The sequence below is a fragment of the Sorex fumeus genome, unplaced genomic scaffold, assembly GCF_029834395.1.
Source record: "Sorex fumeus unplaced genomic scaffold, SorFum_2.1 ptg000044l, whole genome shotgun sequence".
Taxonomy (NCBI): Eukaryota; Metazoa; Chordata; class Mammalia; order Eulipotyphla; family Soricidae; genus Sorex; species Sorex fumeus.
In genome coordinates this window covers 14,551,798-14,578,543 of record NW_026606101.1, presented here as the reverse complement: position 1 = coordinate 14,578,543, position 26,746 = coordinate 14,551,798, and the positions used below count along the sequence as shown (strand labels likewise).

Genomic DNA, 26,746 nt, shown 5'->3' with positions numbered 1-26,746 from the left:
TAAAGTAGGGGTGAGGTAGAGCAGGCAGAGAAAGACTCACCCCTTGGCAGGAACTGGAATACAAACTAGGCCCAGAAGTACAGCTACAGTTGGAACATTAAGGAGTGTGCTACCCACCTACACCACACACACACATGCACACACACACACACACACACACACACACACACACACACACACGACCCAGGAAATTGGTTCCTGAGAGATTTAAACAAGATCACCTTCCTTTACCTACTAACATCAATAGCAACAGTAAAACTCAAGCCTGGGCTCAGGCTCACTCAACCGTCAGCTTAACCCTGACCCTCCTAGCAAGGGGCTCAGAAAAGGGGTGCCCTTTTCCACCCACAAAAACCCTTTTAAAATCCAACCTCTACTATCTTACGTCGGAGGGCAGTCATCTTGGTCTTGTAGTTGGCAAAGGACAGGCGGGCGTTACAAATACTTTTCCCGGCTTCTGCCGCATCTACCAATACTTCTGCTCTTCTCTCTTTGAGGTCTTCCTTGATCGCATCTCTGCACTGCTTTGCGAGCTCGGACGTTAGCTTGCAGTTGCCTGAGGCATGCGCCAAACCACGCTGGTGAATTAGCTCAAGAGTTTTCGAAGATAGGCGATTTTTTGTGGCTATCTCTCTCTTGGCGTTCCTCGCACATTCATGGAGGTGCTGAACCAGTCGATCGTATTCCTCGTCAATGTTGTCAACAATGGCATCTTCCCATGTTGCCTCAATAGTACCAAAGAGTTCCCAGTTGGTGGTCGTTCTGGGAGTTCTCTTTTTGAACTTTGCAGCCCTTTCTCCCCACTCTGTGAAGTAGAATTTTGCACGAAGGAGACGGTGGTCCGATCCCGTTCGAAATTTTGGGACAACAGCGACATCAGTCAGGCAAAACCATCGATTGAATATGATGTGGTCTATTTTGTTGTGGAATCATCCACCGGGAGACTCCCATGTCCATCGTTTAGATTCTGCCTTCTGGAACTGTGAGTTACCATGAATGGTCTTGGTCGACATGATGAACTCAGACAGTCTCTCACCCTGTTCGTTCCATTCTAGGCCATGGGTCCCGATGTGAAGTTCTTCAGCTGATCTTCTCGGTCCTATCTTGGCATTAAAAGCACCCACAATGATCTTGAAGAAGATGTGGTCTTCTTTATAGAACTTCTCTAGCTCCATGTAGAACTTCTCGATTTCTCTTTCATCATAATGAGATGTTGGTGCGCAGACAACGAAGATAGAAACTGCAGGCAGTGAGCCACATCTATTCAAATGTAAACATCCGATTCGGGTTGTTAGGGATTCGAATGAATCAATGCTCTTGGCCAAGTTTGTGTTGACAAGGACACCAACGCCTCCAACACCTCTTTTATCGCATGTTCCGAGGAACAATTCTTCTCCAGTGTCGAAAACGGCATGGTGAGATTCGTGCCTTCTTGTCTCAGTCAGACCAATGATGTCGTACTTGATCATTCACGCTTGTACCATCAGGTCCTCGATGGATGCATCTGATGCTAGCGTACGTGCATTGAAAGTACAGACGATCATTTTTGTCTTCCTTCATTGTGGCAGCCTAGGTCGGCCTTGAGATTTTGTCGGCCTCTCCTTTCTCATCCTTCTCAGTGCTGCCATGTCGGTGAAGCCTTCAGGATCAGGTGAATGAGACCAGTTGTAGTTACTGGTTTTGGCATATCGAATACCAGGATGTGGATCCATCACATCCTCCAGAATGGCATTGGAGAAGATTATCCATGACTTCTACTCAAATCTCTTTGATAGCCATGTCCACTTGCCGACATACCAAATTCCACAGGATGGATATGTCGTTCCCAACGTTCTCCCTTCCGAAATCCGACACGCCATTTCGTCAGTAAAGAAACAAACAGCACCCGGCCCAGACAAGGTCAGACCTGAACACCTGAAGAACCTGCCATCAGTACTCATCAATACACTGGCTCAGCTCTTCACTCGCTACCTGTCTGAATGCAAGGTTCCGTCCCAATGGAAAACCAGCAGGACCGTACTACTGTTCAAGAAGGGAGACATCCATGACATTGGCAACTATCGCCCGATCTGCCTGTTGTCTGTCATCTACAAGTTGTTCACTCGAGTCATCCTAAATAGGATTAGCAGAACACTAGATGAAGGACAACCATGCGAGCAAGCAGGGTTCCGCAAAGGATTCAGCACCATCGACCATATCCACACGATAACCAAGCTCATTGAGGTTTCTCAGGAGTTCAAGATGCCGCTCTGTTTAATGTTCATTGATTTAAAGAAGGCCTTTGATTTTGTTGAGACGGAAGCGGTCATTGAAGCCCTAGCCAATCAGGGCATTCAAGCCCAATACATCAGGATCCTCCGGGAGCTATATTGCGGATTCACTACCAGGATCTCACCATTCTACAAAGAAGTGATCGTTGATGTCAAGAGAGGGGTGCGGCAGGGTGATACCATTTCACCGAAACTCTTCAGTGCCACCCTCGAGAATGTCATGCAACGACTGGAATGGGAAGGAATGGGAGTGAAGATAGATGGTCGGCAACTATACCACCTCCGCTTTGCTGATGACATTGTTTTAATAACACCAAACATCAGTCAAGCGGCACAAATGCTGGCCGACTTTGACCGTGTGTGGAAAGGTAGGACTACAGCTGAATCTTACGAAGACAATGTTTATGAGAAACAGCCTCGTTCCTGACGCCCCATTCGCTGTCAATGGAACGACCATCTCCGAATGCAACAGCTATGCGTACCTAGGTCGAGAGGTCAACATGACAAATGACCTGGGACCTGAGCTGCGCAGGAGGAAGAGAGCGGCTTGGAACACCTTCAAGAACGTCGAAGAAATAGCTAAGAGGATGAAGAACCTCCAGCTCCAGGCAAATCTCTTTGATTCCACTGTTCTTCCTGCATTAACATATGCCTCAGAGACCTGGGCCCTACGCAAACAAGATGAGAACGCTATTCAGGTCTCCCAAAGAAGAATAGAAAGAGCTATGCTTGGAATATCACGTTTCACTCAAATGAGAGAAAGAATCCGGAGTTCTGACATCCGTCGACGATCAAGAATCAGGGACACTGTCTCATTTGCCAAGGTGTCAAAAATCAGATGGGCTGGTCACGTAATGAGATTTAAAGACGACCGCTGGACTAGAGCTGTTACTGACTGGATTCCACGGGATGTCAAAAGACCACGTGGCCGCCCACCTACCAGATGGTCAGACTTCTTCGTCAAGATCATGAACGATCGGTTTGAGGTCCTTCATGTTCCGGAGCGAACAGATGCCATTGGGCAACACTAGCACGCGACAGGGACAAATGGAGATGTTACTGGCACCCGCTCGAGCAAATCGACGACTAACGGGAAGTTAAGTGATTAAGTGACTATCTTACACTGGATAACACCCAAACTTTCAAAGCATAACCAACACAAAAAAGAGAGCAATTTTAAGAACCAGACTGGGCTACCACACAACTCTCGGGACTGTCCAATGAGGAACGCAAAGTTGCTGACTAGAACCAGCGAGAGCGCAAGCAGTGGGTCCCCGGTCTGACCCCAGCACCACTAGGTGTGGCCCCTACTGGAATAAAATGATAAAAGCTCTATTAAAAAGAGCAACATAGGGTCCCAAGAGCAGATAGGGTACAAGCAGATAGGGTACTTGCACACAGCTGACCCAAGTTCAATCCTGGGTACCTCATATTTGTACCCAAGCCCCGCCAGGAGTGATCTCTGAGCATAGAGCCAGGAGTAAGCCTTGAGGACTGCCGGGTGTGCCTTGGCCCCCAAAAAATAAATACACAAGGTCAGATGTGTAATTCAGCAAAAAGATGGGAACAAAGTTGGAGTGATCATATCGCAGGTTAAGGTGCTTGCCTATCACACAGCCAACCTGGGTTCAATGTCCTATACCACTTATGGTTCCTCAAGCCCTGGTATGAGTGACCCCTGAATACCACTGAGTATCTCCCACGCCAAAAATAAAGTTGCCGGCTGACGCGATAATACAGCAGGTAGGGAGTTTGCCTTACACGAAGCTAACCCGGGCTCCATCCCCAGCATCCCATATGGTCCCCTAAAGCCCGTCAAGAGTAATTCCTGAGTGCAGAGCGAGCATCGCCAGGTGTGACCCAACACTGCCGCCCCTCCCAAAAAATAAACCCCCTGAGCACCGAAGGATGTACCCAAAACCAAAACAGAACGAAAAAGAATGATGAGGAATTCAGGGGGCCTTGCCTAAAAGCGATTGGGTGAGGTTATCTTAGTACAATAGGGGTGTGACCAGGTGAATAGGTGTCTGGAGAAAAAGAACTCTACTAGGGGATAAGAGGAAGATCAAACACTTGACCATCCCAAAGCTCCCTTTGGGTGAGCAGCCAGATTTGTCTGATTCAGAGGGCGCGGGACAACCTCATGGGCTGTGAACGGCTCCTCCTGGTTCTGCTAATCCCCGAAGTCTTGTGAGCAAGTGAAACCGGAGGATAAAAAAAATCCTTCGTAAAACAAAGAGTTCGCGGGCCGGAGGCTTAGGAGAGCGGGTAGGGCGTTTGTTTGCCTTGCACCCGGCCCACCCGGGTTCGATCCTCGGCATCCCAGACAGTCTCCCGAGCTCTGCCAGGAATGACTCGTGAGTGCAGCGCCAGGAGTCACCCCTGAGCACTCCCGGCTGTGGGCCCAAAACAGAAAAATAAACAAACCAAATAACCCAACTGTTCCATACTTGGCAGTATGCGAAGCCTATTTCCAGTAACTCTGAGCAGGAAACTTTTATCCTCATCAGATAAGAAAAGGATACGGGGTGACAGACCCAGCCTGCCTACAACACCGGGTCAAAACCGGACAGGCTCTGCAGTCCCCACAGCGCTCCCGGCCGCGACCCGGGTCAGCGAGCTCGCCCGGGGCGCCGGGTTCCCGCCCCCGCACCGAGCCGCTGCGGGTCACACGCGGCGCGGGGCGGGGCCTGCGAGGACTGGGCCGGCGGGCTGGCGGGTCACCGACGGATCGGGGGTGGGGCCTGCGAGGAGGGGCGGGGCCTGAAGGTCACGTGCGGCGCGGGGGCGGGGCCGGCGGGGTGCTGCGCGCAGGCGCGCCGCAGGCGGACGGAGCCGAGCCTGCCGGGCCGTGCGGGCGCTGGGTCCCGGGGGCCGCCGCCGCCGCCGCCGCCGCCGCCGCCGCCGCGTCCGGTCCATTCCGTCACCAGCCGGGGCTCGGGCCCGGGCCCGGGCCCCCGGGGCATGGCCCTCCGGAGCGCTCAGGGCGACGCCTCCACCTCCAGCCGCTGGAGCGGCGGCTCCGAGAAGACAGGTACGGAAGCCGGCCGGGGCGCGCCGGAGCGGCCTGCCCGAGGGGCCCGCGACAGCTGTCGGGCGGCGGGGCCGGGCCGGGCGAGGCCGAGGGGGGCCGGGCTTCTGTCGGTGGGGGCGCGGGACGGCGAGCGGTCCTTCGGAGAGGGGTCCGTGGACGCGCCCGCGTCCCTGCGGGGAGGACGGGGCGGGGTCTCCCGGACCCCCGCCCGCGCCCGGCCCGAGGACGTGGCCCTCGGGAGCGTCCGCTCCGTCGCCGCCGCCGTCCGCCCCGGCCCCGCAGCCCCGGCTCGCCCCCGAGTTTGCAGGTCACTTGGCTACGTGAACGAACGGCGGGCGACCCGATGTTGTCCCTGCTTTTCCTGTGTCCCGCTCGCGCGAGAGGGCGGGCGGCGGGAGATGAGTTGGCCCCGCGCGTGGCGGTCGCCCCGAGGGGGTCCTGACGCGCTCCGGGCACCGCGCGGGTCGTGTTTCCTGGTTCTTTTTGTTTGTTTGTTTGTTTCCTCTCCATATCCCTGGGTGGAAGTGGAGCTTAAGTGCCCCCCTTGTTGACAAAGAGAGACCCTTTGGCATTGTCACCCTTTCCGGGTGATTGTGAGCTGTCTGCCCTCGTGGCATCATAGTGGCCCTGAAGGTGGGGGTCTTGTCACTTGCTGAGGCTTGACGTCCCCCCCCCCCCCGCCCCAATCCCCACTTTTCATCGTTTTTTTTTTCTTGCTTCTCTGGATGAATGGTGGATGAATGGGGGACCGATTAGCCATAAGTTTTAGGAGTGGGTTTTTTGGGGGGAGGAGGGGTTTGGGTTTGCCCTCTCATTAATCATATTGAAGAATTGATTGACAGAGTTCAGACGCTCCTTTGTAGAGTTCCTCATCAGCCCCGTTTGCTCTGAGATTGTTCCCCCCGGGTTGGGGGAAAGCGGTCTTTTTTTTTTTTTTTTTTTGGGTTTGTGTTTCAAGTAGCACTCTAGCACTGTCATCCCGTTGTTCATCAGTTTGCTCCAGCGGGCACCAGTAACATCTCCATTGTGAGACTTGGTGTTACTGTTTTTTGGCATATCTAATAAGCCAGGGGTATTTCAAGTAGTTAATGAGTTTCTCCTAATTTGAGTGCTGTTTGTTGAATCTAGCCAGGGCCATCCTGAACAGAGGCTACTTTGTTGTACTTTGTTTTTTAATAGGAACTTGCTGGGAATCAGGTAAAGTTTTCCTCTTTGGCTTGGCTAGTCCTCCATTATCGGATAATCTGCTGTTCAGATTCCCAGTGTCATCCTCAGGAAGGAGTGGGATCACGGCGGTAGGGGTGTCTGTGTAAGGGACATCAGTTTGTCTCTCACTCTTTACTGACCAGCTGCAACACTTGTATTTTGGTATTTGGACTACACCCAGTGATGCTCAGAACTTAATCCTGATGGGACTTGGGGGACCGCATGGGGTTCCAGGGCCTTGCAAGACAAACATCTCCTTACTAGCGCCATCTCTCTGGTCCCTCTTGCATTGTTTCTGATTAAGGTAATCGCTGATTATTCTGAGCTTAACTTCTGTTTAAATATTGTGAAAACTTGGGGCTGGAGAGATAGCACAGTGGGTAGGGCGTTTGCCTTGCATTGCATGCGGCCGACCTGGGTTCGATTCCCAGCATCCCATATGGTCCCCTGTGCAATGCCGGATGTGACCCAAAAAGCAAAAAATAAATAAATAAAAATTGGAAAGCTTTCTTTGGGGGGAGGGGGCATACCCTCCTGGGCTCAGGGCTGACTCCTGACTCTGTACTCAGAGATCACTCTTTGCAGCACCCAGAGGACCATATGGGGGGGGAGGGCAGGGATCAAACCCAGGTTGGCGGCATGCAAAGCAAGTGTCCTACTCACTGTACTCTCACTCTAACCTCCCCTCCTATGCTTTTTTTGGGGTTGTCACACCCACTGATGCTCGGGGTTTACTTCTGGCTTTGCTGGAACTACTCCTGGCGGAACTCAGGGGCTGGGAGTGGAGGGAAACCATCTGGGATGTTGGGGAATGGACCCAGGTCAACCACATGCAAGTCAAATGCCCTGCCCGCTGTCCTATCACTTCTCCCTCTCTCCCCCAAAATGCTTTTTTGATATGCAAGTTAAGTCAGATACTCAGCATGGAATTTTTTCTTTATAAGATTGTGATTGGGGCTGAAGTGATGGTACAGTGGGTAGGGCACTTGCCTTGCATATGCCCAACCCAGGTTTGATCTCTGCCATCCCATATGGTCCCATGGTCCCCTAAACACTGCCAGGAATAATTCCTGAGTGCTGAGCCAGGAATAACCAGAGAGAGAGAGAGAGAGAGAGAGAGAGAATTGTGATTAGTGGGGCTAGAGAGATAGTACAGCAGTTGTAAGCTTCTTTCCATGCAGTGTTCAGCCCAGGTTTTGATCCATGGTACCCCATATGATCTCTCAAGCCCTCCAGAAGTGGTACAGAGCCAGGAATAAATCCTGAACAGCCAGGGATCAAAAAAAAAAATTCTTTAAGTATGTAGGTTCTTTACTTGATTGATATATAGCCATAATGTTTATTGAACTGATGTGAAAAGAAATTTTTAAAGTGTTTTTTTATGCTCATTTTTGGTCTTCATTCTTCCCTGGATTTTAAATTCCCCAAATCCAGGTGTTTGAGAGATACCTGTTGCTTTGAGGCAGGAATCTTCACCTGGATTTTCAGCCAGAGTTGGGAAAGCTTTGAGTCAATGGGCTCAACCATCTCTGTTTTGTTTTGTTTTGTTTTGTTTTGTTTTGTTCTTGGGTCACACCCAGCAGTACTCAGAACCTATTTCTGTCTGTGGGCTCAGGGATTATTCCTAGCAGACTGGGGGGACCATACAGGGTGCCTGGGATTGAACCTGAGTCAAGCATGTGTAAGGCAAGCACCCTATCTGCTGTTTTATCTTTCAGTCCCCTCAGCCATCTTTATCTGAAGGGTTTAGAGTAAGTACTTTTAGTGTCCTGTATTCTTCCTCCTAAGTATCCTTTCTTTCTTTCTTTCTTTCTTTTTTTTTTGACTTTTTGGGTCACACTTGGCAATGTTCCTGGCTCTGCACTCAGGAATTACTCCTGGTGGTGCTTGGGGGACCATATGGGATGCCGGGGATTGAACCCAGGTCGGCCTTGTGCAAGGCAAACACCCTGCCTTGTACTATCGCTCCAGCCCTGAGTATCCTTTATTTCTCTCTCCTCTCTGCTAGGTATTGAACCCAGGTTCTGTACACATTTGCACTGCCACTGCACTACATCCCCACCCTTTATTGTACCTTTTTTTTTTTGCTTTTGGGGTCACACCCGGCGATGCACAGGGGTTACTTCCTGGCTCATACACTCAGGAATTACTCCTGGCAGTGCTCAGGGGACCATATAGAATGCTGGGAATCGAACCCGAGTTGGCCGCGTGCAGGGCAAATGCCCTACCACTGTACTATCGCTCTAGCCCCTATTGTACCTTATTAACATGATTATTTTCATGGAGAGGAGACCAGGAAGTCCCTATATTATTTCTTTTATCTTTGTTGAATGAATTACTTTTCAGGCACCAGCAGTTTATTTATAGCACTGTCCTATATTTTGTAGCCAGCTGTGGGATAGTTGTTTCATTCTGTGGTAGTTATGATATCCAAGACATCTTTGCTATGAAGGAATTTGGACACTATCAGCTTTGAAACATAAAGTAAGTCTCCCTCATAAGTGGACAGTGAAGAAATAAAAAAAATAGTTCAGGGGGGTTTGTTTGGGTTATTTTTGCAGGGGGGTGGGGAGCAGGGAAGGGGTTATTGGGCCACACCCAGTGGTGTTCAGGGGCTATTCCTGGCTTTGTACTCAAGGGATCATTCCTGGCAGTACTCAGGGGACCATATGCTGTGCTGGGAATGGAACCAAGGTCATCCGTCGTTCAGGCAAGCAGCCTACCCCTGTACTATCTCTCCAGCCCCAGTTGAGCTATTTGGATGTCATGTGCTACTTTCATATGAACTTTGGTCGTGACCCTGCATGTAGCATTCTCAAGTCCACCTCCGCAATCCACTTAAAAGAATTTTCAATAAAATGCAGTAGGTATTAATTTTAATCTTTAAGTGTCCAAAGAATAGTTTTTTCCCTTTTCCAGGATGAAGAAGATAGATGTAAACTAGTTGTTTGGCTGACACTCTGCCAACTTCCTCCTCCCCCACCCCCCATTTTGTCATTTATTAGTTAACCTTGTTTCCTGCCTGAGAAGGTGAGGCAAAGGGAAAGAACAGAGGCTGAAAGCACTGAAACTTACCTGAGTTTTCTCCTCCCTTTTTATGACATGATGGACTCTCCTTTAGGTGCAGTGAAATTGTGGGCATGGTTGTCCCACCTCTCCCACTGACATTGAATGCCTAGAACAGGGGAGAGTTGAGTAAGGTGCTATTGGAGCCGAATGTACACCTCTACAATCTACATTTGGACCACCCCAGCGGGTGCTTTCTTGTTCGTTTTGCTTTGGAGGCCACACCTAGCAGTGCTCAGGGCTTACTCCTTACTGTCTGCACAGAATCTTTCCTGGCAGGACTAGGGTACCATATGGGTGCCAGGGATCGAACCTGGATCAGCCGTGTACAAGGCCCTATCTGCTGTACTCTCTCTTCAGTGCTCTCCCACAGTTATTTTTTAGAGGCCAAAGTGTCTGGGAATCTACTGGGAATCTACAGGGAAACTACAGGAAGCTTATTCTAACAGTGGGATGGGAAAGGTAATGCAGTTTACTAGATAGACCAGTTTTTTTTTTTTTTTTTTCGGAGAAACAGTAGCGAAATTACTTAATTTTGTTCTTATTTATTCAGTACCCACAAAGTGCCATGGAGAAGTTGATTGTAGATTTTGAAATGCAGGATTTAAACTAGGACCAGAACACAGTATTAAGAGAGGTATTAAAACTGTGCCATGTGTTAACAATGAGGTAAAGTTCTGGCGTTATTTGCCAATACCTAATGGCAAGCCAACTGATTGCAACAAGTTTTTCCCCCCAGCAGGACATAAGCAACACTTTCCTTTCCCCTAGATTGCTGAGTGGGTGACTTGGGCTGAGAAGCAGGACGGATGTATATCTAAACAAACGGAGGAAATTTTTCTCTTCGCGAACTGACAAGGTTTCTGAATATCAGCTTATCTGAGGTGGTAGTGTTTACATACCATTATTAAGTGCTCTTGCATTGTGGAAAGTGCAAGGGCCCCCTGAGTTTGAAAACAGTTCAAATGGCGCTGGACAACTCAGGGGGCTGGCATGCCGGAGACTCGCTCCCTCGCTGCACTTTAGGGGAGACCCCCACCCCACGGGCGAGGAGTAGCCTCAAACATATAGATGTATGTATATGTATATCGCATAAATGTTTTTCTTTTTTCTTTTGTTTCGTTTTTTTGGGCGCACTTGTCAGCCACCACCATGCCGAGACCACTCTCCGCACACATGACGGTACCGGCAGAGGGACAAAGCCACGCGGGTTCCGGGGCCGAGATCTCGAAGCCTACTCGGATTGGAGTTGAGCATCCTCCACCCAGATCCTCCAAATTCCAGTAGGCGGGGGTCACACCCACCACCTGGCCCCCTGGTGCCGTGTAATCCCATCAGCGGCCAAGACTCAGAGACTATAAAATCCAGCTCCCGGAACCGCGCGGCCGAGCAACATCTTATCAGGACATCTTTTTATGACATTTTATTATCTCATTCCTACTTTGGACAAACTTGCAGGCTATCGAATATAGCCTGCCCACAGGGCAGAGTCTGGCAAACTCCCCGTGGCGTACCAAATATGCCAAATACCAGTAACAATGATGGGTCTCATTCTCCTAAAGAGCCTTGAATATAATCTCAGGGCGAGGATGAAGGAGACGTTATTGGGGCCTGCTCGAGGCAATTGACGAATAACAGGATGATAAATGAATGAATGAATGAACTTGTCAGTGCTTACTCCCAGCTCTTTGCTCAGGGATCACTGCCGAAGGGGCTTCAAGGGACCATATGGGCTGCCAGGGATCAAACCTGGTTTGGCTGCATGTAAGGCGAGCGCCCTGCCCACAGTACAGTTGCTACGGCCCCAGAGTTTTTCTTTGTTGGAAAGTAATTCAGTTCCTATTCATTTTTTTGTGCAAGCCTGTCCTGTTGTATAGAAAATCTTCTGTGTACCTAGATCTGCCTGTGAAAACAGTCTTCTAGAGAGTGGCCCTTTGGCCCAGAGTTAACACCGGCCCCACTGCACCTTCTCCTCAGTGCAAGATAAACCCCACACTCGATCACAGCGTAGATCCAGCCCGGGCTCTGTTTGCCACCTTTACTACAGTGTGCTTTCAGCCTCCCAGGATATCTGTGTGTTTTCTGGACATAGATTTTCTCCTGGCCAGATCTTTGCACATACTCTTTGTTATCCCTGAAATCTTGCCCTTCCAGCACACTCTTCCACGTGCAGTTCCCTTGTTTGTTGATTTGTTTGTTTGTTTGGGGAGGGGGCGGGGGGGGCACACTCATTGGTGCTCAAGGCTTACTCCTGGCTTTGTGTTCAAGAATTTCTCCTGGCGGTTTACTCCATGGCTTAGAGGCCAGCCACACACGCTAGGGGAAAAGGCAGCTCAGATAGAGAAGGGAGCGCCAAAGAAAGGGTGTTGGGAGGATCCTCCCAGGATGGGAGCTGCATGCTGAAAGTAGACTATAGACTGAACATGATTGCCACTCAGTGCCTCTCTTGCAAACCACAGCACCCAAAAGAAGAAAGAGAACAAAAGGGAATGCCCTGCCACAGAGGCAGGGTGGGATGGGGGGATAGAGGGGGTGGGAGGGATACTGGGATCAGTGGTGGTGGAGAATGGGCACTGGTGGAGGGATGGGTCATTGTATAACTGAAACCCAAGAACAAAAATTTGTAAGTTTACAACTGTACCTTATGGTGTTTCACTAATAAAAATTAAAAAGAGAGAGAGAGAGAGAATTCCTCCTCGCTCAGGGGCCTATATGTGGTGCCAGTGGTCTTAGATTGGCCTCTTACAAGGCAAGTGCTTTACCCAAGTATACTATCTCCCCAGCCCAGTATTCTGTGTTTGAAAATGACTGTGAGGGTAACAGAGAGATGTTAGTGGGCTAAGCACAGGCTTTGCATTCAGGAAGCCTCAGGTTTAATCTTAGCCCCATGGGGCTGGAGCGATAGTACAGGAGGTAGGGCATTTGCCTTGCACACGGCCGACCCGGGTTCGATTCCCAGCATCCCATATGGTCCCTTGAGTCACTGCCAGGAGTAATTCCTGAGTGCAGAGCCAGGAGTAACCCCTGTGCATCGCTGGTTGTGACCCACCTCCCCCAAAAAAGCCTAACTAAATAAATAAAAATAATCTCAGCCCCAGGTGATCACCTGAGCACTGCTGGGAGTGATTAAAAAAAAAAAAGTGGAGGCGGGGAAGGAAAACGTAGTTTTATGATTTTGGTGTTTGTCATATTAGCAAGTCTCTGGAGACTTCTTCCAAACAAGATTATGTCTTAAAATTTTGTGTTGACTATACATTGCTGGAAGTCAAAGTCTGATGAGCTACGTGTTGGGTAAGCACATAACTTTCCCTTGACCATCTCTCCGGCCTATTTTTCTTTTTTTTTTTCTTCCCTCTTTTTGAGTCACACCCAGCAATGCTCGGAGGTTACTCCTTGCTCTGCAGCTCAGGAATTACTCCTGGCCATGCTTGGGGGACCCTATGGGATGCCGGGGATTGAACGCAGGTCAGCCGCGTGCAAGGCAAACACCCTCCCCCCCGCCCCCCCCCCCCCCCCCCCGCTATCGCTCCGGCCCCTATTTGTTTATTTCTTGTATGTTTTGTCTCCTTACTGGTTTGTACTTTATGTGTTAATTATTTATTAGTTAACTTTAGAAATACTCATCCAGAGGCTGGAGCAATAACGCAGCACAGGTCAGGGTCTTTGCCTTGCATGCAGCTGACCCAGATTTGATCCCTGGCACCCGGTATGGTCTCCCCAGGCACCGCCAGGAGTGGTCCAAAACCCCAAACAAAACCAAAAACCAAGAAATATGTGTCTGTACCTCAAACTAGTTGTAGACCGAGTTCTGAAAAGAAAACAGACAGAACATGTCCCTTATGATGCTCATTCCCTCATTCCCCTTTGTTTTGCAGACTTCAGTGCCAAAAGGAAGAAGAAAGTAGCAGAGATTCAGCAGGCTCTGAACAGTGACCCCACGGATGTGGCTGCACTCAGACGCATGGCGATCAGTGAGGGGGGCCTCCTGACCAATGAGATCCGGCGCAAAGTGTGGCCCAAACTCCTCAATATCAGCACCAGTGACCCCCCACCTACATCAGGTGAGGGCTGGCATGGACTGCGAGGGCAGCTTTTTGGGAGACCAACTGGTTTCAGAATCTTTTCTTTCTGTGCAATAAGGGAAAGTGGGGTACACTCTGGCTCTGTGCAGTTCTGTGCTGGAGACTACATACGGTACTGGGAATTTGTTTATTTTTGGGGGACACAGCAGGCAGTGCTCAGGGGTTACTTCTGACTCTGCACTCAGGAATTACTCCTGGCAGTGTTCTGGGGACTATTTGGGATACTGAGGATTAGAGCTGGGTTGTCTGTGTGCAAGGCAAATGCCTTGCCTTGTACTATCACCCTGGCCCAGTACTTGAATCAGGTTCGCAGCATTGCATGCACTCTGTTCATTGAGTTGTCTCTCTGTCCTTCTGTGTTTTTCTAAAATCAAGAATAGAGGAATTAATCTAAGGCATTTTAAGTTATGGTTGAGCCTACCTTGAAAATAAGATCAGACTAGGGTTTTTTGGGGGGCTGGGACATACTTGGTGGTGCTCACGGCTTACTCCCTGCTCTGTGCTCAGCTGAAATTTCTCTCTCTGGCCCCAGTAAGTAGAATTTTATTCAAAATTGGAATTGCCTTGTGTTAGATAGGTAGCTTTCATTGTTGAGCCTGAGGAGTATATTAAAGATGCACATTCCAGGGACTGGAGAGATAGGATAGTGGGTAAGGAGCTTGCTTTGCACACAGCTGTCCTGGGTTTGATCCCTGGCACTCCATATGGTTCTTCGACACCTTCAGGAGTGATCCCTGAGCACTGCTTGGTTTAGCTAAAAAAGACAAAAAGAAAAGAAAACAATGTATTTTCTGGGGACCAGGTATGAGACTCAACCGTAGAGCACAGACTTTGAATTTGTGAGACCCTGGGTTTTACCTCCAGTACCAGGGTCGACTGATAGGGAGTATATTCCATTTGCTTAGAAGTAGGTTGTGGAAATTTGTCTCTTAACAAGCACCCTAGGTAATTACGATGCAGATGGACTACATTTTGAGAAACATGAGGCTGCAGGGAGAGTTTATCCTTTAAAAATCCCTTTTTCTTGGGAAATTCTGAGATCCCTTTGAATTCCTAAGTTGCTTAATTTTGTGCCTAGCTTGCTAACTGATTTGTAAGGCCTGTGTAGTAGAAGGTCTTTCTCGGAGTACGGTACAAAATGAAAGACTTTTTCAAGTGCTGCAGAATAAGGAGTTTGCTTTGTCATTCATTCACTGAACAGACATTCCCTGCTTTCTCGGTATGCGTGGCACACGTCCAGGCACTGGGGACTTTTCCATTCATTTGGCAGATATTGACTGTGCTCTCTGTGCCAGGTGCTGGGCAGATGAAAACAGGACAGTGTCGCGGGGGAGACTGTTGGTGTTAAGTTGCTGCCTGTTGTTATCTTTGGCACCAGCAGCCTGGGAGCAGTCAGCTTTTTCAGGGGAGAAAGAGTTACCGTTCCCCCATTCTGAGTCGACTCTCTTGGATCCACCGTTTCCCACACCTCTGCAGGATGATGTGGGTGTAGAGCGGGGGTGCTGGGCAAGGACCCTGGTGGTGTGGCTTCTCCTCGAGGAGGAGGACATGTGCAGTTGTTACGTAACACTCCACTTGGCTCCAGGGAACGGCACACCTGCTGTATAGTGTAACAGAGAGAGTGGGTCTCCTTCGTGCTGTCTTGGCTCCACAGCTGAACACAGATGCCACCTTTGGTCTGTGGGGCCTTGTTTTAGCCTTTGGTTCAACCTCTCTTCCCTCATGTGAATTGGGCTTAGTACACCTCAGGCTCAGTCGGTCTCCCTGAACTGTGCAGAGGTCGGAGTTCTTGTTGCTAGTTTCCACCTTTGGGACTTTTGCTTTTGTTTGTTTGTTTGTTTGTTTGGGCGCCATACCCAGCACTACTCAGGGGCCTTCCTCCTGGCTGACTAAGGGATCACTCAGGAATCACTTCTGACAGGACCTGGGGGAACCAAATGGGGTGCCGGGGAGGGAACCGGTGTTGGCCGCATGCCAGGCAAGCGTCCTGCCCACTGTATGAGCGCTCCGGCCCCTCCTCATGCAGGATCTTCTCTGAGCCTCACAGTAGCCTCGCAGGTACACAGGGAAGGGACTTGTCTCCGTTTGACCAGTGTGGACCCTGAAATTCCGAGCAGCCCCTGAGAGATGCACAGTGGCCCCCGACTGGCTCGGTCAGTCCCCTCCCGTTCTTGCCTCTGTTCATCTGCACCCTCCTCTCCTGAGGAGGCAGCCGGTTTGGAACTCACTAGGTTCCGTTTTGTCTTGGGTCAGAGCTTCTTTCAGATAAATCCGGACTTTGTCTGCCAGGTCTTTGCTCCCAGCCAGCCCCTCGCTCACGTGTTCCCTTTCCCCCCACAGGGAAGGACTTACGACAGATGAGCAAGGACTACCAGCAAGTGCTTCTGGATGTCAGGCGGTCTTTGCGGCGCTTCCCTCCTGGTGAGACGCTCTCCTGGTCTTGTCACACGAGACTCCTCGGCCTCGTTACTCTCGCTTTCTTGTGGTTGCACATGCTAGAGTCAAGGCTCTTTGACCCCAGCACTCATTGAGGCCAAACAGGCAGGAGACCCTGTCTCCCGTTATGGAGTTGTCCTTTTTTTCTTTTCTTTCCCCCTTTGGTCTTTGGGTCACACCCGGCAGTGCTCAGGGGCTAACTCCTGGTGGTACTCAGGGAACCATATGGGTTCCTGGGAATTGAACCTCGATCCGCCACGTGCAAGGCCAACGCCTTATCTGCTGAGCTATGACTCTGTCTCCTGTGAGTTGTCCTTTGGTGGACTCGGGTATACTCAGAGCCTGGACTAGAACCACTTTCCCATGACTGAGAGTTGATGAATGAGAGGAAAAGGGTTTCCAGCCCCCAATACCCTTCAGAGCCATAGAACGACCTTCACTGGAATTGCCGAAGCCATCGGTCTGGCGTCATTTATTATGTGTATTTAGAGGTCTGCTCCTGGCTCTGTTCAGGGGGGGTCTCTCCCAGCAGTTCTGGGGGACCCTGCAGTGCCAGGGCTAGACCCTGGGCCTACATGCAGCATGTGCTCAGCCTAACTTTCTGGCCTGCCAGTGTGGCTTTAAAGATTGATTGAGAAGTAGACATTGTCAAGCTCTTTAATTTCCTCATTTGGCGATAGATGTGTTGGATCCCGTGCTCTAGAGAGGAAGCTGTTCTCTGCATATTGAAAGAGTTTGTGTCTGTGTCTGCTGTGCTGGGGACTTCAGAGGAAGGACAGTGGGCAGGACACTTGGTGGGCACACCACTGACCTGGATTCCACCCAGGTACTCCTCTATGCTCCCGTAAGCACAGAACACCTGGAGTAAGCACCACCAGACACCGCCCAAAACACCCCCATAAAAATAATAATAAAATTAAGTGTGTTCTCACATTGCCTTACCACCCTCGGGGAAAAATTGGCATGACTATTGTCTTCATTTTCTTTTCCTTTGGCTGTGGCATTATGTTAGGCCACACAGGAACAAGAGTCTATGTAATCTGTAGCTCTCTCTTCTGAGACCAGGCTTGGGTTGGAATTGTTGAAGGGCCCTCTAACCTGCTCCGCGCCGTTTCCTGGAAAGGCCCTCTTGATGCCAGTAGCCTGCCACCTTGATTTGATAAAAGCAGTTCCTGGTTCTGGCTCCTTTTTTTTTCCCTTCGACTTGGACGAGACTTCACAGGACAAATTTTATCCCATTTTGTTTCTTACATTGTCTCATTGTCTGTTTTCCCTTAGAACCCTTTTTTTCTCTTCTATTTTTATGACATCCATCTGTTTCGTATAGTCTTTCTGTGAGCCTGACTTTTCTCGTGGTTTCATACTTTGCATTTGAGTTCTTCTCAGCTTATCTGACCCCTTTTATACAAAGAATTTAGTTTGTTTTCACATTACCTTACGTGCCACAGTACTTCGATTATTCCATTTTTCTCTTGTCTCCTCACCCTCCAGCCTCCCCAACACCCCCTGCTCCCCTTTTAAAACTGCATTTTTGGAAAAGGGAAAGGAACTAAGGACAAGAAATTAACCTTTTTTTTTTTGAGGGAGTGGCACCCCCATTTTATTTTATTTTATTTCTTTTTCTTTTTTTCTTTTTTTTTTTTAATGTAGGAGTACTGTTATTTATTCAGCCACTGATTAGGCTGATTGAATTGGGCATGAACACCACCTTTTTTTTTTCATAATTTTATTTATTGAATCACCATGAGAGCAGTTACAAAGCTTTCAGGTTAAGTCTCAGTCATACAATGAAACACTCGTATCTTCACCAATGCCCATTCTCCACCACCAAAAACCCCAGTATACCCCTATCCCACACCCTCTCCCTACCTGTGGGCAGATGATTTCCACATTACTCTCCCTCTACTTTGATTACATTCAATATTTTGACACCAGACCCACCATTATTATTTGGGACTTTACCCCAACACTCAGCTCTGCCGAAAAGGCAGCAGTAGGCAATTTGTTTTCTATTGCTGGTTATGAATAACATAGGATGTCGCGCAGCAGTAGTAGTAACCACGCAGTTTTGAAATAATGAAATTTTAACAAATAAATCTGGAGGGATTTCTTCCAAAAGCCGTTGGGGTTCGAGATTTGTTTCTGAGTCTCTGGGATCATGGCCGTTAAGCAGTTCGATCAGGAACCAGAGAGGCCATGCCTGCAATTATATAGCTGAGCCGGAGGTGGTTTGTGGGTGTGTCTCCCACATACCTAACTCTGGCCGTTTACTTTCTTGGCAAACTTTCCCCCAAGCTTTTGGGGTCTGGCCAAAGGCACAGCAGCAATTTTGGGGTATCTGGAAGTCTGAAGGCGCCACCAGGCTGCTGATGCACTCGCCTCACAGGTACAGATTGACCTGCTGGCGGCACCATACTCCCGTTGTTCTCTTTTTAAACCCTTTGTGGATTTAGAGTGGGCTCTTACATTAGCCAGTTGCTTTCACAATATCTGTTTTTAACCCCAAAAGAAAAAGGTATAGAAAAGTAGTGCTCTGTGCTGTTCTTCTAAGAGGTTCATAATGTCAGGGTTTGGCATTTTTCATACTAAAAGCCAGAATTCAGGTACCCCTCTGCTCATTCCCAGAACCAGCTGGTGCTCCAAAAGAGCTCTCAAGACAGGTTCTCTGAGTCCAGCCCCATCTTTGGGTCAGGAAGATCAGTGTTTAGTATGGAGGGGAGCACTTGACTCCTACTTCTTATTTTTATATAATTGTATACGCATTGAAACATAGACTAAAGAATTCCCTAGATAGCTTTTATGTAAATTTCTCTCTCTTACTTGGCAGAGGGGCTGGGTTCAGGCCACACCCTGCATGCTCAGGACTTTGTCCTGGTTCTGTGCTCCGGGGTCATTCCTGGAGAGTCATGGGGATACATATGGAGTGTTGGGGATCCACCTAGCATCAGCTGAATGCAAGGCAAGTGCTCTGCCCACTGTACTATCTGTCTGGCCACTGCCCACATTTCTTTATGAACATGTCACCATATTTTTAAAAATTTCTTTAAATTTTTTTTATTCTCTGACTACATGAAAACTTTTCCTGAATTACTTAAGAATACATGTTTCCTATTACCCCTAAATATTTCAGGATTTCTTAAAAACAGGGCTCTTGCATAATCACAGCTACACCTACCAAATCAGTTACAACATTGAACAATACTATTACCTAACCTGATTTCATTTATATTTCATCATTTATTCTAGTAATGTCTTTATAGGAAAAGGAAATGAAAATTGATGTATTTCCTGCTAAACTGTATCTCACTAGCCTGTTTGTCTTGGGGAGACACCTGGTGGTGCTCGGGGCTCACTCCTGAGCTCTGTGTTAAGGGGTCACTCCCAGTGGGGCTCAGGGCAGATGGCTTCTGGTTACTCCTGGTTCATGCACTCAGGAATTACTCCTGGCCGTGCTTGGGGGACCATATGGGATGTTGGGAATTGAACCCAGGTCGCCCTTGTGCAAGGCAAATGCCCTACGCACTGTGCTATCACTCCAGCCCCCCATTACCCTTTCTAAACCTGAAATCATTCCTGCATCTTTGTGCCTGTTAGTACACAGTTATACTCGATCCGGGTCTGTCTAGTACCTTTTTGTTGTTTAGTTCGGATTCCCTTGGGTCCCCTTGGTAGCAGTTCCAGAGCGGTGGTGCCAGTGTTTGCCGTGCATCTCACTGGACACAGCTGCCCAGTGAGCCCTGTACTTGCAGGGTTGTGAGCTGCAGTGAGTCGATGAAGAGAATGTCATCTGGACTCCTCCATCCCCACCCTGCCTTGTCAGGTGCCGGTCTGCAGCTCTGCCTGCTGTTCCCTGGTGGGATCAATGGCGTGTGTAGCCTTGATAGGAATTTCCAGTAGCATCTCACTCCCTCTGAGAAGACTCTCTCCTGGGAAAATCTGGTGCTGCCCTCCTGGCCTCTGTGTCTGTAGACTGCGTGACGCGTTCCGTGCCTCTGCCCACGCCTCTCCCTAGGTATGCCGGAAGAGCAGAGAGAAGGGCTGCAGGAGGAGCTCATCGACATCATCCTCCTCGTCTTGGAGCGCAACCCGCAGCTGCATTACTACCAGGGCTACCATGACATCGTGGTCACGTTTCTGCTGGTGGTAGGAGATGATCTGGCGACATCCCTGGTAGAAAAATTGTCTACCCATCACCTCAGGTACCAGTGCGGGGGCGTCCAGGACAGGGGTGTCACTCCATTGTATTGTCAGTTTGTCTAATGCTTTGGGCCCTGCTTTGCCCTTACCCCGGATCTAATTGCGTGGTCTGATCAGGGCTCACTGAGTTTTCTCCCTCTAGGGATTTCATGGATCCAACAATGGACAACACCAAGCACATATTAAACTATCTGATGCCCATCATAGACCAGGTGAATCCAGAGCTCCATGACTTCATGCAGAGGTATGTATGTGCCTGCACTCACGTGTACATACGCACACATCTCCTGCAGTTTTCTTCTGGTCTGTATCTTTCCTCATAGTCTCATCCCCATCTTAGGTTCATTGGTATTAATTTCTAGCTTAATTTTTTTTTTTTTTTTTTGCTTTTTGGGTTACACCCGGCGATGCACAGGAGTTACTCCTGATGGTGTTCAGGGGACCATATGGGATGCTGGAAATTGAACCCAGGTCGGCCGCCTGCAAGGCAAATGCCCTACCTGCTGTGCTATCTCTCCAGCCCCTTCTAGCTTAATTCTTTTGAGGCTTTTTTAAAATGCTCTTACTACACCGGAGAGATAGTTCAGTGGGTAGGACACTTGCCTTGCACATAGCACGGATCAGATTCCCTGGCATCCCATAAGGTCCCCCAAGCATGTCCAGGAGTAATTCCTGAGTGCAGAGCCAGGAGTAACCCCTGAGCACCTCCAGGTATGACTCCAAAACAACAACAACAACAAAATGCTCTTTGTCCTTTCCACACACCAGCAATCTGGATGCTTCATCTATACACAGCTCTAGAGCACTTGTCCAATGCCTTGCTCTTGTGGGGAAATGAGAAATGTCATAGCCCATGTCCTAGAGGAGTTCACCTCTAGTGGGAAGAAACCGATAAGAAAAATATGCCAAGGTAGGCTTTGAGGAAAATATGCCAAGAGCAAGGCATTGAGTCTTGAAGGACCAAGAACACAGATCTCAGACTTACTCAACCTACTTTCTCCTTTTCAGAAACATAAAAGCACTCAGCTTCCTCCTGAAAATAAAGTGCCTCCCAATTACACCTGAGATGACAGTGTCCCCCACCCACCCACAGTGTTTCAGGGTCCCTCCCCTCCCCCAGTAGAGGTTCCCACTTTGGGAAACCCCGGATGCTAGAGGCAAGGAAGACAAAGTCAGCGATTTTAGTCACCAAATGGAAAGGAGAAGTAATATTTTGTGAAATTGCTCATGGATTTTTTTCTCTCTCTTCCATTCAGTTGAAAATATGTCTTTTGCCAATGCCTTGTTATATTTTAAAAAATGGCTGTGTCTAAAGATGTTTCTAATAACCTAACACAGATGTATTTTCAAACCCCTGAGGATATGTGTGTACGCCCCCAAAAGATCCTAGAAAGCTGGTATGGGTGGGCAGGGGTGTGTGTGTGTGTGTGTGTGTGTGTGTGTGTAGGGGGGTTGTGGAGCTACACCCAATGGTGTTCAGGGCTTACTCCTGACTGACTGAACTCAGGGATTGCTCCTGGCGGACCCCTGGTGGTGCTAGGGATTGGTCAGACAAATGCAGGGCAAGCATTTGCCCTGGACGATCTCTCGGGCCCCCAGCATCCTGTTTCTCCTTGTTCCTGTTATGGACATTGTTTTGCCGCTAGAATACTCAGTGAGAGAGGCCCCCAGAATTCTCCTTGTGTATTAGGATCTCGTGGGGTTTTGGGTTTTTTTTTTTTTGGCTTTTTGGGTCACACCCGGCGATGCACAGGGGTTACTCCTGGCTTTGCACTCAGGAATCACTCCTGGCGGTGCTCAGGGGACCATATGGGATGCTGGGAATCGAACCCTGGTTGGCCGCGTGCAAGGCAAATGCCCTACCTGTTGTGCTATCACTCCAGCCCCGAGGATCTCATGTTTTATGCAGAGAAAGCACTGAGTTCCTCGGGGGCTGACTTTCCAGAGAGGATGTTTCCCAAATACTTCCTCTGCACATTGGAAAGACGTAAGTCCTGGCTGACGAGGTGGGGACCCTAACATCTGCCTTTCCTTGCTCCTAGTGCTGAAGTGGGGACCATCTTTGCCCTCAGCTGGCTCATCACCTGGTTTGGACACGTCCTATCTGACTTCAGGCACATCGTGCGGTTATACGACTTCTTCCTGGCCTGCCACCCTCTGATGCCCATTTATTTTGCAGCTGTGGTAGGTTCAGGCCCTGAGCCAGCAGATAGACTCGCCCTTCCCCATCCTAGCCTGATCCTATCCCCTGCCCCTGGGGTTACACAGAGGCGTGAAAGACAGCAACCGCTTTCATGCCTGAACATGATTCAGTGCGTCATTGGTGGGTCAGAGGTGGAGGGGAAATGCTCTGTGTAAAGAATGCTCTGGCATTCTGAAAATGCCAGTCAGCCAGAGTTAAGCAGACGTATTTATCAATTTGATTATTTTGAGCATTTTTAAAAAATGTTCTTGTAAATTATCAGTGTTCCTATTGATAGCTGCTGGCACACTTAAGCAAACTGCAGAACACCAGATCTTAAAAAGAACGGGTGTGGTGTTGGGGTAGAAAGTGGGGGTGGCTTGTGGTTGGTTGGGATGGGAGAGCTGAAGGTATAAGAAGGGTCTGGATCATCAGAGGGGTTGTAGAGCGGGGGCTGTGGGGCCAGACTGTTCTGGCTGTTCGGGACTGGTCCATCAGTACTGGAGCTCCAACGAGCTCCTGGTAATCCCTCTCGTCTCCTTCCTCCTGAAAGATTCTCCCTCCTTTAAGGATCAGCTTTAAATATTGACGGAGGGAACTTTACCTCTAGCAGAAAGGGCCAGGTCAGTTGGAGAAGCCCTGAGATATGGACGTTCGGGCTTGCTAGGTGGATACAAGAGCTTGTGGAACGTTGGGGGTGAGCCCTGCCTGGTACCAGCCCAAATTCCTCTCCTAGTAGGATGCGATGCAAATGGCGAAGGCCCTGTGTGTTCTGGTCTCTGATGTCAGGCCTTGCTCCCCGTAGATCGTGTTGTATCGAGAACAGGAAGTCCTGGATTGTGACTGCGACATGGCCTCAGTCCACCACCTGTTGTCCCAGATCCCTCAGGACCTGCCCTATGAGACGCTGATCAGTAGAGCAGGAGACCTCTTTGTTCAGTTTCCCCCATCCGAACTCGCCCGGGAGGCGGCTGCCCAGCAGCAAGCAGAGCAGTGAGTGAGGGCAAGGTGTTGGTTGAGCAGGGGGTGCCCAGAGGCGGGCAGTAGTGATGCGAGACTGCGTGTGGCGGGGCTAGGGCTGAGGGATGTCGCCTGACTTCTGAACCCCCACTCTTCACTCCCGCCTCCAGGGATTGTTCTCAAGAGACGCTTCCTTCCCGAGTAAATGGGTGGCTCCACCCTCAGCCCGTTCACTGTCGCTCTCCTTCCCTTCCCTTCCCTTCCCTTCCCTTCTCCGTGCAGACCATCTCCTTTCCTCTGTCTCCTTCCCCTCTGCAGAACGGCAGCCTCTACCTTCAAAGACTTTGAGCTGGCCTCCGCCCAGCAGAAGCCCGACATGGTGCTGCGGCAGCGGTTCCGGGCAGCTCTGCGGCCTGAGGACCGAACAAAAGATGTCCTGACCAAGCCCCGGACCAGCCGCTTTGTGAAACTGGCAGTGATGGGACTGACGGTGGCACTGGGAGCGGCCGCTCTGGCCGTGGTGAAGAGTGCCCTGGAGTGGGCTCCCAAGTTTCAGCTGCAGCTGTTCCCCTAGGGCCGAGGCGGGCGCTGCCTCTCACCTACCACGGCGAGGTCTCGCGCTTCCATCTGGGGCAGGGAGGGTCGGGGCTCCTTTATTAAAAGGGTCTCTGGCAAGGGTCTTCTCTTCCTGCCCCATTTCCCTGGTGGCCCACGGTTTCCCTGCCACGTGGCAGCTGGGTGTGGCACTCTCCTCCACACCGTGGGCTGCTGAGTGGGCTCCGGGCTGTCTCCTTGTGTGTTGGGGTCAGCTGTGTTTGATAACCCTCTGCGCCTGGCAGCTGGGGGCCCACTCGGCTGCCCAGTGGTGAGGAAGCCGGACCGCTGAGCTCGCTCCTCACGGCTCCTCCTGTTCTGTCTGCATCAGCCAGACAAGGGGGACAGGAGCTTTGCCAAAGAAGTGGGACCTGGGAACAGAACCAAGGGGCAGGAGTGCTCACCCAGAGCCAGGTGAACCCCTCAGGAGCTGCTCCTTTGCTGATCGGAATTGAAGGGACATGTGAACTAGGTGAACCTGTTTTCCACTTAGAACTCACTTGGGCATTTCCAGCCATCTGGGAAGGAATGTTCATTTCAGGGCACAGACCTAGCGTGGTTTTGCTTGGTGTTCCCCTCCTCCTTTTCTTTTCCTTTTCACCTCTGTATTCTTATCCACAGCCACATGACATAGCTTATGAAAGGTACCTTTATTACTGTTTTTCAGACTAACATACATCTAAGATGTAAGTACCTTCATTTTTAAGAGTTCCTGTAGAACTCAGAAGCATGAGGTACTGACTCTGAGGTTTTGGGGTTTTTGGTTTTGTTGTTTTGTTTTGGGGCCACATCGGGTGATGCTCTGGGGTTACTCCTGGCTCTGCACTCAGGAATTAATCCTGGCAGTGCTCAGGGGACCATATGGGATGCCTGAAATTGAACTGAGGTTGGCTACATGCAAAGCAAGCTACCTACCCACTGTACTCTTGCTCCGGCCCCTGGTTGTTTTATCTGTTTTGGGGTCACCCACCCAGTAATGCTCAAGGGTTACCCCTGGCTCTGCACCCAGGAATTACTCCTGGTAGTGCTCAGAGCAGACCATATGGGATGCCAGGGATCGAACCCAGATCTGCCACATGGAAGCTTGTGATACTGCTCTGGGCCCACTCTGAGGTTTTCTTTCTTTTGACATTTTACTTAGCCAGTGTTGCTTTTTGTAAAACATCCCTACCGTTTCCAAAGTGCCCACAACTTGTTCAGTTTCCCTCCCTTCCTTCATTTTTTCCATTTCCTCAGATCATCCCTTCTGCTCCTGCACGGATGCCCACTCACTGCCTTGGCTGCTTTTTTTTGGGGGGGGGAGGGGGTTGATTTCTCTCCTTAAAGCTGGTCTCTCCTTCCTGGTTGGAAATGTTGTTGGGGACCCGTCCGCACCCAGAAAGGACACCCCACTGCCCGAAGAACTGCCGCGGGCTCCCCAGGACTTAGGGAACAAGACAGATCATTCATTCCTTCCAGGACACCTGCTCCTGTAAGCCAAGCCAGGTTTGTTTCATTGTTTCAGATGAACTCTGGCTTGGGGTTAAAAAAAAAAAGTGCCTTCCGCTGCTTTAAAGAATTGCGCCTACAGCAGAAGCAGCTGTATTCTTTTTCCCTGGTCTTTCCTGGGCACTGTTCTCTCTTGGCAGATCCTTTCTTCCGGGGAAGCTGCCAGAAGCACTCCGCCCACCACCCCCAGACCTCAGGCCTCCCACATGACCGCAGCGCAGAGCCGGGTCATCGCACTGGTGGCCGGCCGGCCAGCGCAGAGCGGTCGGGCAGGCTGTCGCCACGGAAGTCCATGAAGCACTTTAGAACCTGGCGCTCTCAGAGTGACGGGTACTCTCCCGAGGGTGAGTGTGAGGTCACGGGCGGATGACTCGAGCGTGGTGGGCCGGCAGGACAGATTCTCCAGAGCTGCTGCTGCTGCCGCCGTCTACACTCGCGCCACGTGTTTGTCCTCCTGTCTGTCATCTCTGCAAATGGACACAGCCACACCCCTCCGGCCTCCAGCCAGGGACCCAGGCATCTGGGCATACTGAAGGAAGGGCTGGAGGGAGAGGAGAGGAGGTGCGTGTGTGTGTGTGTTCAGGGGCCGGAGGCCACAGCCTCCGATCCCAGGCAGCAAGTGGCGTTTGCTTCCGGTGTGGCCAAAGGAGAAAGTTCGTTTGTTTTACAGCTTTGCTGACATCAGGATTCTTCCCTGCCGAAGAGAAGAGAGCATTATCTTTTTACCTTCCGCTGGTTTACTATTCTGTAAAGAATATGTGTAAATATTTTGTACAGAGCCCTCTATGAAATAAACAGCCATATGTGGTTACTAAGCCTCGTGTCCTTGTCCCCCGCTTGTTGGGAAATGAACCCTGCTCGGCATCTGCCCTGCCCTGCTCCGGCCTGTCTCCGCCTCGCCCCAGGAAGTGTGGCTGCAGCGGCTGCCTCTGCTCACAGGTAGGTAGCAGAAGGGTGTTGCCACTAGTCTGGGGGATACCTGACCAGTTCTCCATGTCTCATGCGTCGTTCTGGACATGCCTGTAGCTGTAAAGGCTGACCCTGGGCCTGGGACCCCATTAGGTCCCAGCGTGTCATCTCTCTCCACAGGGAAACTGTGGGGAGCCGTTGACTCAGCGCTCACCAACAGGCCACACTCCCGGCTGCATTCTGTGGGAACCCGGCGTGGGCCCGGGTGCCTCTGGCCTCTGCCTCGGATGCGTCCGGCCCCAGGAGGAAACCCTGTTGTGTG

At 50.2% G+C, this 26,746-nt stretch overlaps 1 protein-coding gene across 1 annotated transcript; it reads left to right on the top strand.

The window, feature by feature from the left end:
- The first annotated feature begins 5,110 nt into the window (after window positions 1–5,110).
- Window positions 5,111–25,257, top strand: LOC130030141 (TBC1 domain family member 20). The gene is made up of 8 exons (XM_056121346.1): window positions 5,111–5,304; window positions 13,452–13,637; window positions 15,999–16,079; window positions 20,107–20,293; window positions 20,434–20,535; window positions 22,334–22,475; window positions 23,279–23,466; window positions 23,752–25,257. The coding sequence occupies exons 1-8, from the start codon at window positions 5,235–5,237 to the stop codon at window positions 24,005–24,007; spliced, it is 1,212 nt and encodes a 403-aa protein (XP_055977321.1). The 5' UTR covers window positions 5,111–5,234; the 3' UTR covers window positions 24,008–25,257.
- Window positions 25,258–26,746: the final 1,489 nt, after the last annotated feature.

Coding starts and splice junctions, on each gene's coding strand:
- LOC130030141 (XM_056121346.1), top strand. CDS start 5,235: ATGGCCCTCCGGAGCGCTCAGGGCGACGCCTCCACCTCCAGCCGCTGG. Junction 16,080..20,106: donor TTTGCGGCGCTTCCCTCCTG/GTGAGACGCTCT, acceptor GCCTCTCCCTAG/GTATGCCGGAAGAGCAGAGA. Junction 20,536..22,333: donor CTCCATGACTTCATGCAGAG/GTATGTATGTGC, acceptor CCTTGCTCCTAG/TGCTGAAGTGGGGACCATCT.